Source organism: Chaetodon auriga, chromosome 3 (genome assembly GCF_051107435.1).
Source record: "Chaetodon auriga isolate fChaAug3 chromosome 3, fChaAug3.hap1, whole genome shotgun sequence".
In the NCBI taxonomy this organism is placed as follows: domain Eukaryota; kingdom Metazoa; phylum Chordata; class Actinopteri; order Chaetodontiformes; family Chaetodontidae; genus Chaetodon; species Chaetodon auriga.
This window is the reverse complement of record NC_135076.1, coordinates 21,953,416-21,968,449: the sequence shown is the minus strand read 5'-3', so window position 1 is coordinate 21,968,449 and position 15,034 is coordinate 21,953,416. Positions and strand designations below refer to the sequence as shown.

General features: G+C 46.0%; 1 protein-coding gene across 1 annotated transcript in view; it reads left to right on the top strand.

The window, feature by feature from the left end:
• The first annotated feature begins 477 nt into the window (after nt 1-477).
• The window catches only part of onecut3a (one cut homeobox 3a), a 23,609-nt gene continuing 9,052 nt past the window's right edge, over nt 478-15,034 (top strand). The window contains exon 1 of the mRNA XM_076727225.1: nt 478-1,777. Within this exon, the coding sequence (XP_076583340.1) occupies nt 739-1,777 (1,039 nt within the window). The 5' untranslated portion in view covers nt 478-738. The remainder of the gene's footprint in view (nt 1,778-15,034) is intronic.

The window sequence follows — 15,034 nt, the reverse complement described above, 5'->3', positions numbered from 1 at the left end:
GAAGTCGGAGGCTGCAAGTTATGACCTCCTCTTCAGGAGAAGTTGTGCTTTTCCCATCACACTCGTGGCCCGATGTGACACATGTCAATTAATATTTAACCTTCAACAGAGGCATCACATGCGCTTCTGGCGCCGTGTCAAACGCTTTTATCAGAGAAAACAAGGCGCGCGTCCCTCTTATCCATCTGAAAGTAAATGTTGCACACACTGCAGAGGGTAGCACTTCTGTCTTTTATCTTAACTGTGTCTAATGCAATCTTTTTTCAGGAATGCGAGGCTCAGTGTGCAACACGAACAACCCATGACATAGGGGCCAGTGACGTCAGATTGGCCCCAGACAGTGTGCGCGAGTGCGAGGATACACCGCGGGGGCGCGCACATGCGCACAGGCTCGGTCTCATCTTAACATGAGCGCGGGCGCGTCAATATACACACAGAGAGCAGAGCAGCGCTTTGGGTATAGTGGAAGGTGCTCTACGGCGAGAGAAATCCAGGCAGGCGCACCTTCACACACCGAGCAGAGGTTGGCGGCGCAGTTTGTGTGGCGGCCGGGGCCCGATCTTTTAAAACCATGCTGGATTGACTGCAGAGAGGCAACTACAATCGATGGCTTGGATTTGAAATCGTTCAAAATTTATTGGAAAGGAGTGTGAGATAGAGCGACAGTGAGAGAGGGAGAGCAGCGAGGGAGAGAGCGAGAGAGTGGCGAGAGGGGTGGAAATAAAGATCCTTTCAACGATGGAGCTTACAATGGAAAACATTGGAAATCTGCACGGCGTATCTCACTCCCATCAAACGAGCGACTTAATGAACTCCCCACACGCGCGCCAGTCGTCGGCGTCGCATCGGAACTTGGTGTCGCACGGGCGGTCAGCCATGGTGTCCAGCATGGCCTCGATACTGGAGGGAGCAGGGGACTACCGCACAGACCACGCTTTGTCTGCACCCCTGCATCCGGCAATGACCATGTCGTGCGACTCCGGGATGAGCCTGAGCAGCACCTACACCACACTGACGCCGCTGCAGCACCTGCCCCCCATATCCACCGTCTCGGAGAAATTTCACCATCCACACCCACATGCTCACCATCATCCGGCGCACCAGCGACTCGCGGCCGGTAACGTCAGCGGCAGCTTCACCCTGATGAGGGACGACCGAAGCCTCGCCTCCATGGGTAACCTCTACGGCCACTACCCCAAAGACATGTCCGGCATGGGGCAGCCTCTATCCCCTCTGTCCAACGGTCTGGGGTCTTTGCACAGCTCCCAGCAGACTCTCAGCGCCTACGGTCCCGGAGCTCACCTCTCCAACGACAAGATGATCTCCTCGGGGGGCTTCGAATCCCACGCAGCCATGCTGTCCCGGGGCGAGGAGCACCTGGCCCGTGGTCTCGGGGGCCATGGGGCTGGGCTCATGGCATCCTTGAACGGCATACACCATCACAGCCATCCGCACTCTCAGGCAAACGGGTCCATGCTGTCAGACCGGGACAGGCAGACGGTGGTGGGAGGCGGGCAGGGAGCTGGGTCAGGGCAGGTGGAGGAGATAAACACCAAGGAGGTGGCACAGCGAATAACGGCAGAGCTCAAGCGCTACAGCATCCCCCAGGCCATCTTTGCTCAGAGGATCTTGTGCCGGTCCCAGGGAACTCTGTCTGACCTGCTGAGGAATCCTAAACCGTGGAGTAAACTCAAGTCTGGCCGGGAGACGTTCAGGAGGATGTGGAAGTGGCTCCAGGAGCCCGAGTTCCAGCGGATGTCGGCGCTCAGGCTTGCAGGTGAGTGAGGAGACAGCTCCCAACCTGAGTGATGTGGAGGGATCAATTAGAAGTCAATGTGGCGAGACTGTCAATAGCTGCTCAAACAGACATTACTAGAAGTTATTAGTCGATTGTATCGAGTAAAACTTCATCATGACAGTTGGGGTGTTAAATGTTGGGGGAAATCTATATTTTGATTGATGCTACAATCCATGATAGTATAAACAGACGCTGTGCAACACTGGAGGTGTTATAAACAAAAGAGAGGAGGCATCTCTCCACAGCAGACAAGGTGCAAACACAGTCTGCACAGATGTGTTTGTTCCTCCGCACATACAGAGGTTTTACGCACGGGCACAGCCTGGATACACACATCCCTCTGCCTCTGTCTCACTCTCCCACCACACACAAACAGAAAGAGACCAAACAAAGGAAATCAAAACAGGATGTGACCAAAATTGATTACGTCGTGCAACTATGACTTGAAATGCAACACAAATCCACACTTTAGAAATCAGTGCAACTCTAATCCTTTGTATCAAACTAACTTGATGGAATACTCCGTTACTCCCCCCTGTCAAATAAGCGCGTCGCCGCAAACAAGGATTGTCTGAGGCCTGGCCAAAGAGTCGGGGGAGCATGACCTCTTATGGATCAATATTTCAGGTCCAGGCGTCCCCTTTCAGAGTAGCACACTGATAAATGATCGATTTGGATTTGAAAGACAGAGACACAAACAGATGCGTCTTTCTCTGGCCTGTGTTGTGTCCTCTGCACTCTGGGCATCCATGTAGCTGCTTTGGGGCCTGTTCAATGACACTTAGAAATTTGTTTATTGTGGTTTGCGTGGACGGGAGAACGGACTGGACATTCCGTCTGCCCAGCAAGAGACAAACTGTGACACAAACCCTCGCCCATCTTTCCATTTTCTCATGCTTCGTCTCTTTCATCCATCGTTTTGAGTTTTACTGCGCTCACACTACACGCTGTGAACTCATGTCCCCGCCCGCCTTTAAACCCTTTAACACTCACCACCTGATTAACAGGATGCAAAGGAAAACGGGAGACGTCGCAGTGGGGTTGAAACAGAGATGTGAGCGAGAGGTCCCCCCTCATTGATGTTTGCGTAAAGGCCCTGTTCAGACGTGCTGCGCTCCCAGACGTCAATCAGCTCTTCTGTGTCGTATTTCAGCGAACAGTTCAATTAAGCAGATATAGTGGCATATTTTAGTTCCAGTCAATGCTCTATTGAAAAGCACTTAATGGCATGTAAATTGTTCCTTTGCGCATTTAGTGGGGTTCTGGTAAATAAAGATTTAAACACTCCACAATTGTCTCTTTAAGTGCCACTGCTGTTAAAGCTAATTGGGCTGTGGGGTTTTATATCTTCCACACCCGGCATCAGGATAAACCCCCCCTCCAATCCAATTGACATGTTGGAGTGGCACAGTCCTGTGCAGTGCACACCTACTGCATATTTTAATGTTGGTCAGGCCCAGGGCAGCCAATAGGTGCAAGGTGTGTGTGTGTGTGTGTGTGTGTGTGTGTTTGTGCGTGCGTGCGTGCGTGCGTGCGTGCGTGCGTATGTGGTCGTAGAGTGGAAATTAGGGCTGCACTCTTATCTCAATTTGCTCCACTGGCGATAGATGTTGACTTTTTCTTTTCTAAAACACATTTTAATATACATATCCATTAAATGTTTATTTCTTGAATCAGCAGATTTCCAGGGCTTATTGTGTGTCGTGCATTAACTTCAATAGGTCTCAGAAAAAAAAAAGAAAAAAAAATCCAGTTGGGCAAAATGACAAATGACTTGTATGTAAATGCACGGAGCAACATTTTACTTATTGCATTTAAAATCACCATTATCCTCGGTGCGCATGTGGGCTGGGAGTGGGAGTTGGGCAGGGGGGGATGCTGAAAGTGAGGCTGGGCTATACTCGCTCGGCCACATCAATCAATAAATTCAAATTACTATTCCAAATTCATCACAGTCACACAAATCAATGCAGCTGCCCTGCTTAGCTAATGTGAAAATGCCAGTGTCTGCGCACACACATGACAATACACCCCTGGAACGAAAAACAGAGCAGAGATAGGCCCGTTTGGGGAGGGAATGCGTGCCCTTCACGCTTAACATCTCCTAATGCAACGAGGGCAAAGAGCCACAGGCTTCCCCACCTATTGTGTTCTTCATATGCAGACCCAGAACTCCCAGGCCCTGCAAAAAGCTTTAACCTTTGGATGTCTTTTTATACATAGCATCTTAATGCATCAGTCGACTACAGTATAAATAAATAGGCGGCTTCCTTGTAAAGCTGCACAAGTGAGAAGGACTCGGGCAAAGTGAGGTTTGGAAGGCATTTAAAGATCGCATTAACGATGAAAACAATTCGTCTTTGCATCTGTGTTGAATTCCACACTCCATCTCAATGTATTTGGTCGGGTCAATACAGCCCTGATCGATAAGGATAGCCAGTGCATCTATCAATTATCCCGCCTCAGCACTCTCTCCCATTGGTCTCTCCCCTGGAGCAGAGGGGGGGAGGCGAGAGCCGGAAAAGGGGGGAAATAGGACAGCTGTTATTTAAAAAAAAAAAAAAAAAAACCGCTATTGCACACCTTGTTCTTTGCTGTAATCGTGCTCAGTGTGTTTGTGATGCTCTCTCTCTCTCATTTGTCCTATGAGGCCTGGGTTATACAGTCATGCGGGTAATATTCACCCCTAACACGTCTTTCCAGACACATGCTGGACAACACAGAAAATATTTAGTTATATCTCCAAACATCCGGCATATCCCCACACAAATGGCGCTGTTCTTCACACGTGAAGCACACATTCCCATTTCTCCGTGTGGATGTCCTCTCCCTTCATCCTTCCATGTGACAGTGATGGGGTGCCATGGCATGCCTCATAAAGAAGAGAGGGGGGAAAGGCGCAGTTGGTTTATTACCATTTGAATGACCGGAGCACGTGCCAGGGTGTGCAGGTCAAGACCCACAGGACACGGAGGAAAAACATTGTGGAGAGTGAGGGTGAGAGGCCTCTATTCATGTTTCAATGGACTACACGCCGTTTACACAGGCCTAATCCTGGAGCAATACTCCTCCACACCCACCATCCCCCATCCCCGTCACACTGCGCCCTTTCCCCTCCGCGCGTGCATCACCGCACTGTCTACATTCATGTTCTTGGTAAATATGTTTTCATTGAGTTGACCAGTTGCCTTCCTCAGAGACTAAACCTTTAATTTCAGTCTGGAGTTAATCATTTCGCGTTAAACCCAGACTTTTGTCTGATTTGGCTGCAGCGATCTGATACAAGCAAAATATTTTAGAAGAAATTATTGCATTTCTGCAAATTAAATGGATTTATCTTCATGTGTGTGTTGCCTAGAGAAGGTTACAACCTGCCTTTTTATTCCCCCTGCAAAGCGTTTGCTATGAAGAAGCACATACTGTGGTTTAATCCTGCAGGTCAGTTTCAAGGCGCTGTCCAGAGTGCTGAAACGTGCGTCCACATCCTCGCTGAACTGCAGCATCTTCGCTCTGTTCTGAGGACAGTTCAAGGTGGTGAACTGGAGTTTTACCAATACATAGTTAATAGCATTCTTGTAGGCCCTAAACACCATTATTTCATCCAACAGCTTCCACCCATCGATCAATATTACAATCCACAATCGCGTCAATCACACCATCCTGCACCCTACGTTCCAGTCCAGCAAGAAGCCAACCGGGGTTTCCATTTAAATCACATCTCTGGGTTTTTTTCCCCTCCCCTTGGATGCTGCAGAATACATACTGGAGGTCGTTTTGAGTCTTGGGATGCTCACCAAAACGTCCCAGAGCCACAAAAAATGTCAAGAGTGGCGCTTCTTTTTGGTCATTTAAGCCAGGATAATGGGTTTAATTGGATAGGGCATTAAGATGTGATTGATGCGGGTTAATCTAAAACAGGATTTTTTTTTTTTTTTTTTTTTTCATGAAGAGATGGCTTGATGTTAGCCTGCGAAATGATCGATTGGTACGTTAATAATTGATGTGTGAGGGGAAGATAGGGGGATAAACAGTGCAGCTGCGGTTTCAGAGCCTCGTTGTTCGTTAAGCACAGCAACGTGTGCTGTAAGTACTGAGACACGCATGTACAAGCATCGCCTTTGAAATCCTCTGGTGGGAGAGCAACAGTCATTTTCTTGAGGTTATACCTCGAGGCTATTTTGTTTAAATCCCGGGTTCAGTGTAGCTCATTCCAGATGAATGACATCTCACGCCTTGCATCGTTATCTGCAACCCGGCAATGAAGAGGCTGGCTATGTGTGAGGGTGAAGGCAATTAATCTAACTTCACATTTGCATAAATCATGACCCGAATGAATATTAATAATGGAATGCGTCATTAAGTTATATAGAAATGAGGACTTGTAAGAAAAACGCCTCCTAACATGTGAATTCGTTCATGCTCATGGCTGCATCCAGAGGCTTCCTGTAGACTCTTCACCACTGCATGACTACAGGACAGCATCAGAGCGCCAGCCTGCATACGTGTCGCCTCCCCCGTTTCTGCTCTCCTGCGTGTATGTGATCGGGATGTAGAGTGCGTCTGCGCCACATTGTTAAGGCCGATCTGGCGAGCCCTGAATCTGTATCGATTTCCATTCCCCGGCCTCTGCTTTCCATCTCTGGAGCTGCGCCATGCAGCCATGCAACCCCCTCCATCTCCACCATGCAACGCCATTTCTCCCATTAACAGCTCACCCTTCAAAACGCACAACAGAATGACTAATAAACGCATGCTCCCGCGCTGGCTTGTTGCACACCTCGCCGCGTGGCCTGGTCAAAGCGGTCAAACGCTGACTTCCACATCTCAGAGGTTTGGGTTGCTCCGCTCTGATTCCGCAATGGAGACGGATTAGCAACATGAGACGACTTAAAGTTCAGAGACGGTTAACCTCCTTTCGCTCATTACAGGCTACATCCCACCCACACTGTTCCGTCCTGCACACACTGCTCTGACCAAGTCGACCTTATTATTCGAAATAATGTAATTTTAATAGAAATCAGATTAGCGACAGAGGCAGCAGCCTGCACCATCTCCCACATCTTCACCCATTTCTTTCTCTTTTCAGCGCCACACACACACACACACATACACACACACACACACACACACACACACACACACACACACACACACACACACACACACACACCTCGTTCCAATTCACACGGGGGGCATGCTTAGCAATTATAAATGCAGGAGAGGTCTGGACTCTGTACAGTCTCGAATGCCGTCTCTTCTATTTTAGATGATCAATTCCTACGCTACTCCGTCGCCCCCTCGCCAAACCGGATCGATAGGAGAGAATGACCTTTAAATCAAATTGCTGGCAGAGTCGACTGAATGCACGCGGCTAGCATCAAAGGGTTAATGGCACTTTGTGTGCCCCCTCCCTGCAGGCAAAAATACAAAAGCGCCCAAATTTAAGATAATCATAATTAAATGTCATTATTCGGCCTCGCCCTCTGGATTCAAAGGGCTGCGCAAAAGGGGATTTTAAAAGGTGGGCTGGACGCTGTGGGTCTCTGTGTGAAGATGCCTGATGAACAAACAAATCGCACCGTGGTGGCTTTTGACCCGCCACAATCTGCAGTGCTTTACATAAGAGCCAAAGCAAGTGACGGTTCCAAAGAGCGGGCTGTTGTGCAATTAAAACGTTGACCAGAGCACATGAGCGCTGTGTGGATGGAGCTCAGCAGGCTGTTATGTAACGCCGGGATGCCCCCCCCCCAAAAAACTGGGTCTGGCTCTGCGCGTCCTGCGCGCACGCACACGTATGCAGATAGCGCTGTTTTCTCTGCAGCTCCAGCAACGAATATCAGTGTCTTTTGAAGCATTTGACAGTTAAAATAGTACAAAGAAGAGTTTAAAGGAGCATCGCCTTCTTTTTAAACTGGTTTTATCCAAACACTCCCCTGATGATCCCCAGATTTTTATTTATTTATTTATTTTTTACTGAGCAAGCAGTTACTTGAGATTTCAGGTGACTCTGATTATGCGTCAGGTGTCGCTGAGGAGTCTGATACTACTGGGAAACAGGTAACAGATTACTTTTTTGGGTGGGAGAGTAGTTATAAATCTGCGTCCAGCGGTGTGTCCTCCACACTGGCTGCTTATCTGACGCCCTGACAGGCCATTGGTTATTAAAGGGCCGATAATGGCTTGTTTAATGCGCAGCCTAAGAATACACGACAAGGACATTGTACACGCAATTAAGGAGAAGAGAAGGCACGAATCCCGTCGAACACTTTAAGGTTTCTTAAACAGCGAGAAGTCATTTAACCTCCCGTTAAAGACTTAAAATCTCTTAAATCGAGAGGCAGATTTCTTATGTAGAAACAGTTTATTCCACTTTTTTTTTTTTTTTAAGTTTTCACTGTGAAAAAACAAGTGGAAATATTTTGGGGGCGAAGAAGAGGAAACGCGAAAACTACATTTTCCTCATACCTAATAAAATCATCCCATGCAAGTTTGTCATAAGATTTTGAGAGCCGGCACGTGATCAAATGAGCCTCCTTTTGGATTCCGTGATTCATCTCCGCCTGAATCACGTGAAGAAGGAAACAGCAGGTAAAGAGCTGGCCGGGCCTTCTGGAAATGAGAGCCTACAGATGGTTTGTTCGGAACCTCTGAGTCTTTCTACAGGGTCGATCACAGCAAAACCGCAAACACACACACACACACACACACACACACACACACACACACACACACACACACACACACACAGCTTATCGTACCCACAGATGCAACCCGAAACTCCGGTTGGGCAACCCCACACAGATCAACAAAGGAACAAAACGACTGTGAAATCAATTGATGAATGAATCGATGAGAGCGCGCGCAGCCTTTATATTACATGTTATTAAATATAACGAACAGGCTGCGGCTTATTCTACAATTAATAATTTGTTTAATTTGCTGCTTTGCTGAGCCGATATGAAAACGCTGACTATTATTTCTTCAGTTAGGATTTCTGAGTGTTTAGAAAAACAATGCAAGGTGTGTGTGTGTGTGTGTGCGCGCGTGCGTGTGTGTGTGGGAGTTGATTTTTCTCTCGACAGACGAAAACAACAATTTTTATATGAGTGCAGTGTTAATAATGAGATTTACACCATCAAATATAAATGACATTATTGTTATTTACGTTCTTCCTTTAATCTTATTATTACGTTTTATTATTACGACACATTTGTTTTATTTGTAGCGAGAACTGTTGCACACAGAATTAATTATTAGATTATTTGGGACTGTCCTGAAATAAATAAATAAATAAATAAATAAAAAGAAATAGACTTTTTTTATTTACAATTTTCAGTTTTGATTTGCAAAAGGCGGCATTTGGAGTTTGGAGGAAATAAATCCTGAAATAAAACCCATTAAAAAAATAAGCCCTTAAGTAAAAGAGACTAACGTGCTACAGAATAATAAACACGCTGTATTTATTTCAGTCCAGGCTTTGTTCTGCATTGGGGAAAATAAATCGTATAAACGCAATTAGGTCACCGCAATAAGGGCTGGTTCAGAAACACTTCTGTTGACTCTCTCTGCACATGATTGAGTGAGAACTGTATTGAATTGAATCTGGAAAATTCTTGGATATTGAAAACCTGTCGGTGTCCCCGTGGAGAGTAAACAGTATCATCTGACTGCAGATCAGTTTAGCTGATTCTCCTGCGACAAGTAAGAAATTAGCAGAGGAGTGACAGCTGACATTTGAAGAATGTGAACATATTCCGATAAAACTGCGTCATGTAACTTTTCTAAATGTGTGCGCCTCGACGTTAGTGGTGACAAGAAGTTGATGCATCCACACAGGAAGAAAAAAAAAAAAAAAGTGGTTCATTTAGGCCACTTTCTTTTAATTTCCTTCCGCTCGTCTGTTTTGTTTTCTTTGTGTTTCACTATAAATGAGCCTCTGGCAGATTTACCCAGCTTTTAAAAAGTGTGTAAACTCTATTCAGCAAATAAAAATGAGCTTAAAGGGAGCTGGAGTCCTGGCGCCGGTTTCACATCCGCATGAGCCCCAGACACGCGGGGCTGCTGACCGGCCACAGCCTGCGCTCACCCACACCACATCCACAAGAGACCCCCACAGAGGCGCAAGATACTCCTTTAAATGTTCACTGTTTAAGAGGTGAATTAGAGCAGTTAGATAGTTTATTAATAAATTATATTTAGATTTTTTTATTTTATTTTATTTATTCTTTATAAAATTCCATGCACACCCATCCAGTACAACCAGAGCATGATGCGTCTAAAGTGGCGAAAAACACACACGGGGGGGGCACACCTGTTGTTTGTAGGGAGAGAAACCGCAGGCCCGCCTGTCTCTCACAAAATAAAGCATCATGATCATTACCGCTATATCACGCATAACTGGTCAAAGCAATTATGAATGAAATCAATGAGAATCGCAGATAAGAGTATCACTCCAGCGGTGGAGCCACTCATACAAATAAGTGGCACACCACGCAGACCAAGGCTGCTATTAAACTGGCAAATAAATATAGAAATTAATAATAATAATACTAATAATGAAGGTTAAAATTCAGTCATACGATTCTCTCAATGGCTCAGTGCATTTAATTATCTAAAACCTCATAAGGAGCGTGATCATCACAGGCAGCAGCCTTTACTGATTATTGATTTTCTTTTTTAGCCCGATGCAATTTCTTAGGTTTACCACTGGCTTGCTAATAACACGTTGGTGTGAAAACAGAGCAGGGTAAAATTATATTTCTCAGGTGCGTTTTGTGCATCTCAAGCAGACGGAGGGGACGCTAAATTGTCTGTTTTCTTCTCATCTCTCTATATGTACATTTGTTTAAAATAAGAAAAGACTGAAAATATAAATTCCAGCGCGCGCATGCACGGCTGCGACGGGCGATCCAGCAAACCCGAACAGGTAAAAGCAAAACGTTAGAGGCAGACGAGCTGAGACTTAACTGAGGTGGGATGTGGGCGAAGGTGTAACTGAGTTCAGGTTGAGTGTTATTGAAGTGCTGCAGCAGAAATGCCTCGCAGCTGAGTCGCGGGAGAAGGCAAACAAACAAATCGTGTCGCTTTATCAGTATATTAACACCAATTCTCGCTCATTACATTAAGGAGTATCGAGCTGGAAGTGTTTTGGCCTGGCGAGAGAGAGAGAGAGAGAGAGGGAGAGAGAGGGGGGGAGAGGGAGGGAAGGAGAGAGCCTGGCATTGCCCTGCAGCCAGAATGAAATAAATGCCACAGCATACAGAGAAGGGCCGTGCGCTTGAACACGCAACTATCAATCTTCAGGGCAACAGCCCATGAGAAACAGCACAGACGTTACGTTACTTAATAAATAGACTCGAAACCTAAACATCAAATTGCCCAATCATCCTTCTTACAATCCGAAGAGGAGTGCAACTACAAGCGAAGCGGCCCCGCACTCATAATGAGTGAGGACAGGATCACTTTCCAGCCATAATCGGGCTGCGGTGTCTCTCGTGTGAGTGTGTATAACCGCGTCGAACCGTAACCGGTAAACATGTTGATTGGTAAATTAATTAAATCAGCAGACGTTGACCCCCCCCCCCCCCCGTCTGCTTTACAGTCAGGGCTCCGGGAGTGCACCTCAAACCGAGAGGAGTGTTTGGAAAAGTGAGGTTCCGAGCGGGAATCATTTCAGATGCAGATGCGTAATCATGGTTTCATAAAGCACTACAGGCGCAATATTAGGCCGTTTGACTTTCTCATTATGAGCAGGAAGGGCAGCGATGATCAATAAATGATTAATGCTCAGGATGGACTCACATCTGCAGGGACAGGGGAGGTCTGAGACAGCTGTGAAGAACGAACGAACACACACACACACACACACACACACACACACACACACACACACACACGCAGACAGGTGATGATCGTTTACTTATTTTCCTCTCTCGGATTTCCAGTCCTCGGAAAGAAAGCCGGATCATCACGCTTCCTTCCTGGCGTGTTTACGCGTCTCCACCCCTTCATGAATCTCCTCTCCACCCCCCCACCCCCCCCACCTCCACCCCCTCCCCCCTCCGAGGCATAATTAATTGGACGAACTGAATTTCACACACGAATTATTCACGAATCTATCGATCGATATTGAACACCCAGGGCCTTTCTCTTAACCTCGCTTGGTTTGTCGTGAAGCAAAGAATATTAATGTCATCAGTGGAAGAGAAATAGGCCCGAGTTAGAGCGTTTTCGCCCGAGCGGAAAGGATGAGTTGCAAAATCACTCATTAAAGAATTTGATAGTTTAAGAGAAAAACACTGCGCGGCCTTTAGAGTCGATTGAAAGGTTTAAAATTCACGGACATTAACTGGACGTCTTTGCATTCACGTATAATAATAATATTATAGCAAATAAAAATAGAAAACTAAGCAGTGGAGTGAGGAAACACAGGACGGGAAATGTTAATTTTTGAGAGGAGCCTGAGAGATCCATTCAAAGTAGGTCAGGTCCTGTTCACAGCTCCATGTAGAGAGCAATAGAAATCACATTTCTCTCTGGCCGTGCAGCAGCAGCAGGATGCACACCTCAGAAAACACTCAGCACCAAACCAGAATTTCTGCTCTCGTCCGGTTGCTCTTTGTGCATGAGTTTATGTCCGTCTCTCTGCTCGGTGCCTACTGTAGCTCTAAAAGCTGCAATGATCGATTTTTTTCTTTTCTACGCTGAGCTTGGTTCAGTAATCAGGGCCCCCTTCCTCACCGATCGATCGATATTGATTACTAAATCCAGCGCCTGTAGCAAAGGCAGCGCACTATGGCGCCCCGTGCAGCCGGGCCACTGCGAGAGCGACACCTGCCGGCCGAAAAGGCACAAAGCAAGCGGTCGATGAGGTGGCAGGACGTGACTCGCCGGTGGGGAGAGGTGGTGAGAGGAGCTGGGACTGTCTGAGGCTGTTGTAGAGGCACATTAAGACAGAAGCGCGCCTCCCTCGGCGCAGTTTTTATGCGATTCTGGCGCAAAAAAGGCAGCATTTGTGGCTATAAAGTTTTTGGGGATTTAAAGAGAACCCTCAAAATTGTAATTAAAAATACCGATCAGCTGTTAGTTTCCCAAGCATTTACCCCACAGCTTTCTTGGCTCCTTAAAAACAAATCCATTGATAGATTTTGGAAGAATCCTCTGTCTGTAACTACAGAGATCCATTTTGATTTTAGCGCCTGAAAATTCACAGAATGACAGCGAGAGTATGTGGGAAAAGTGAAATGTTCTCTACTTAAAAGGAAGTAGATAAAATGAGAGAAGTCAGCCAAAAAAACCGTTGACTGATTTTCATTCAGGAGAAAAAAGTGTATCATGCAAAATGAAGCACTTCACATTTTAAGGTATATGGCTGGTAAGTGTAAGTGTGTGTGTGTGTGTGTGTGTGTGTGTGTGTGTGTGTGTGTGTGATGACATGCATACCTGTGCAAGGTCACACATCTTGATGTGATGATGAAAAAGGCCACGTGCTGGAGGGAAGTAAAGGCATTCAAGCCAACCAGAAGCTGCATAAAATAAATGAAAAAGTCAGTGTGGACTTCAAAATTGAGGAAGTAATAAATCCACAGTATACTGATAATAATATCAACTGTCCTGATCTGGAAAGAAAAGCAGGGGAAGTTATTCTAAAAGCAAGGTCAGACGTAAAAATGCAGTTGCATCAGTCACTGTAGATTAACACACATTTGTAATTATGTTATACTTACTGTTACATGTTAGTTATATGAGTCAAAAGTGTCAGAAAAGAAAAATATCTGCAGACAATAAAGAAATACTTGAAATATGTTAATATGTACACTCAAATATCACAACTCCAGCACTGATGTAGAGCATCTTAGTCCGTTCTGGAGCTCCCAGACATGTTCAGTGAGGTCTGTGGTGACTGTGGAGGTAAAGCAGGACACGTCAGCGCGACAGGCTGCTCCTCTCTGCTCCTCTCTGCTCCTCTCTGCTCCTCTCTGCTCCTCTCTGCTCCTCAAACAGGCCCGACACACAGCTTCACCGCATGTTCAGGCTCATCGTCCTGCTGGGAAACGAATCCTCGTCCTCACAAGTCAAAGCCAGCGGGGATGGCTCGTCTGTCCTGAGTAGAGGCGGCAGCTTGTCTCTGGTCAGCGGGGGGGGGGGGGGGGGGGGGCTGATGCAGTGCAAGTGCCCCAGATGTGGAACAAGTAGAGGGTCCTCACACGTGGATATTGCTCAAATGGTGTTTGCTCACTTAAGGTTTGTGTTTGCACAAACACATTCCCAAACATCTTATGAGTTTGATCAACTGAAGTATGAGCTGGGTCTGGTTCTCAGATGCAGATGTTCTGTTTTTGCCACTTAAAGTCACTTTAGGAGACCAAACCAACCAGAGTGTGCATTCGTGTTAGTTTTGGAATAACATATTATAAACTTTAAATTAAAGTGCAGTTTGGTGCTTGGATTGATTGTGAGGACTGAGGAGAACCGTTTGGCCTCAGAGGGTTTGATTTCATCTCTTCTGACACCGGCAGAGGCAACTGGAAAACATCTTATCAATGATGAAACACAAAAATGTATCAATTATATAATCCTACTAAATATATGACATATTATTTAGCTGGCATCTGGATTCTAGGTTTATTCTCCTCACTATATATTCGAGGAGCGTACATGTCGGCTGAGTGTTTTGGCATCAACTTTCAAATGATGTACGGAAAAAGTCAGATATCTCATGTTCATACAAGCTTTTCTCAGAAGTTGGACGCCCGTCGGTCAGCTGATGTCTGCTTCAATAAGAGGTGTGAACTGGATTTTTCTTAAACTAATTCTCAACATTTCTTGGTGGTGCTGTCGCCGTATCGATGAGTCCATTCTCTGATAAATCCATCACGAGTCGGCCTGCCAGCGTTTATCCCTGGAAATGCCCGATAGCATCTTGCTTGGTATGTGTTTGCAGGCGAGTGTCACTCCGTGTCATCATTTAGAGCGTTTCATCACAGAAAAAGACGATAACAGATGCAAGAAATTATAATTTTAGTGAACGCAGGCCTGACTAAAGCTTTAACAGTCTGTCCTGTAGCATCTGACCCACTGAGACTTAAGTCGCCGTGACAATGTGAAAAATTCAAGAGTGACCTCCTCCTCCTCCTCTTCCTCACCCTTTAATCCTATAATAAAGCAGTATATTTGCTGTTACACATACCGTACATACAAGCATTCATTTAGACAAATCTGTATGTGGCATATTAG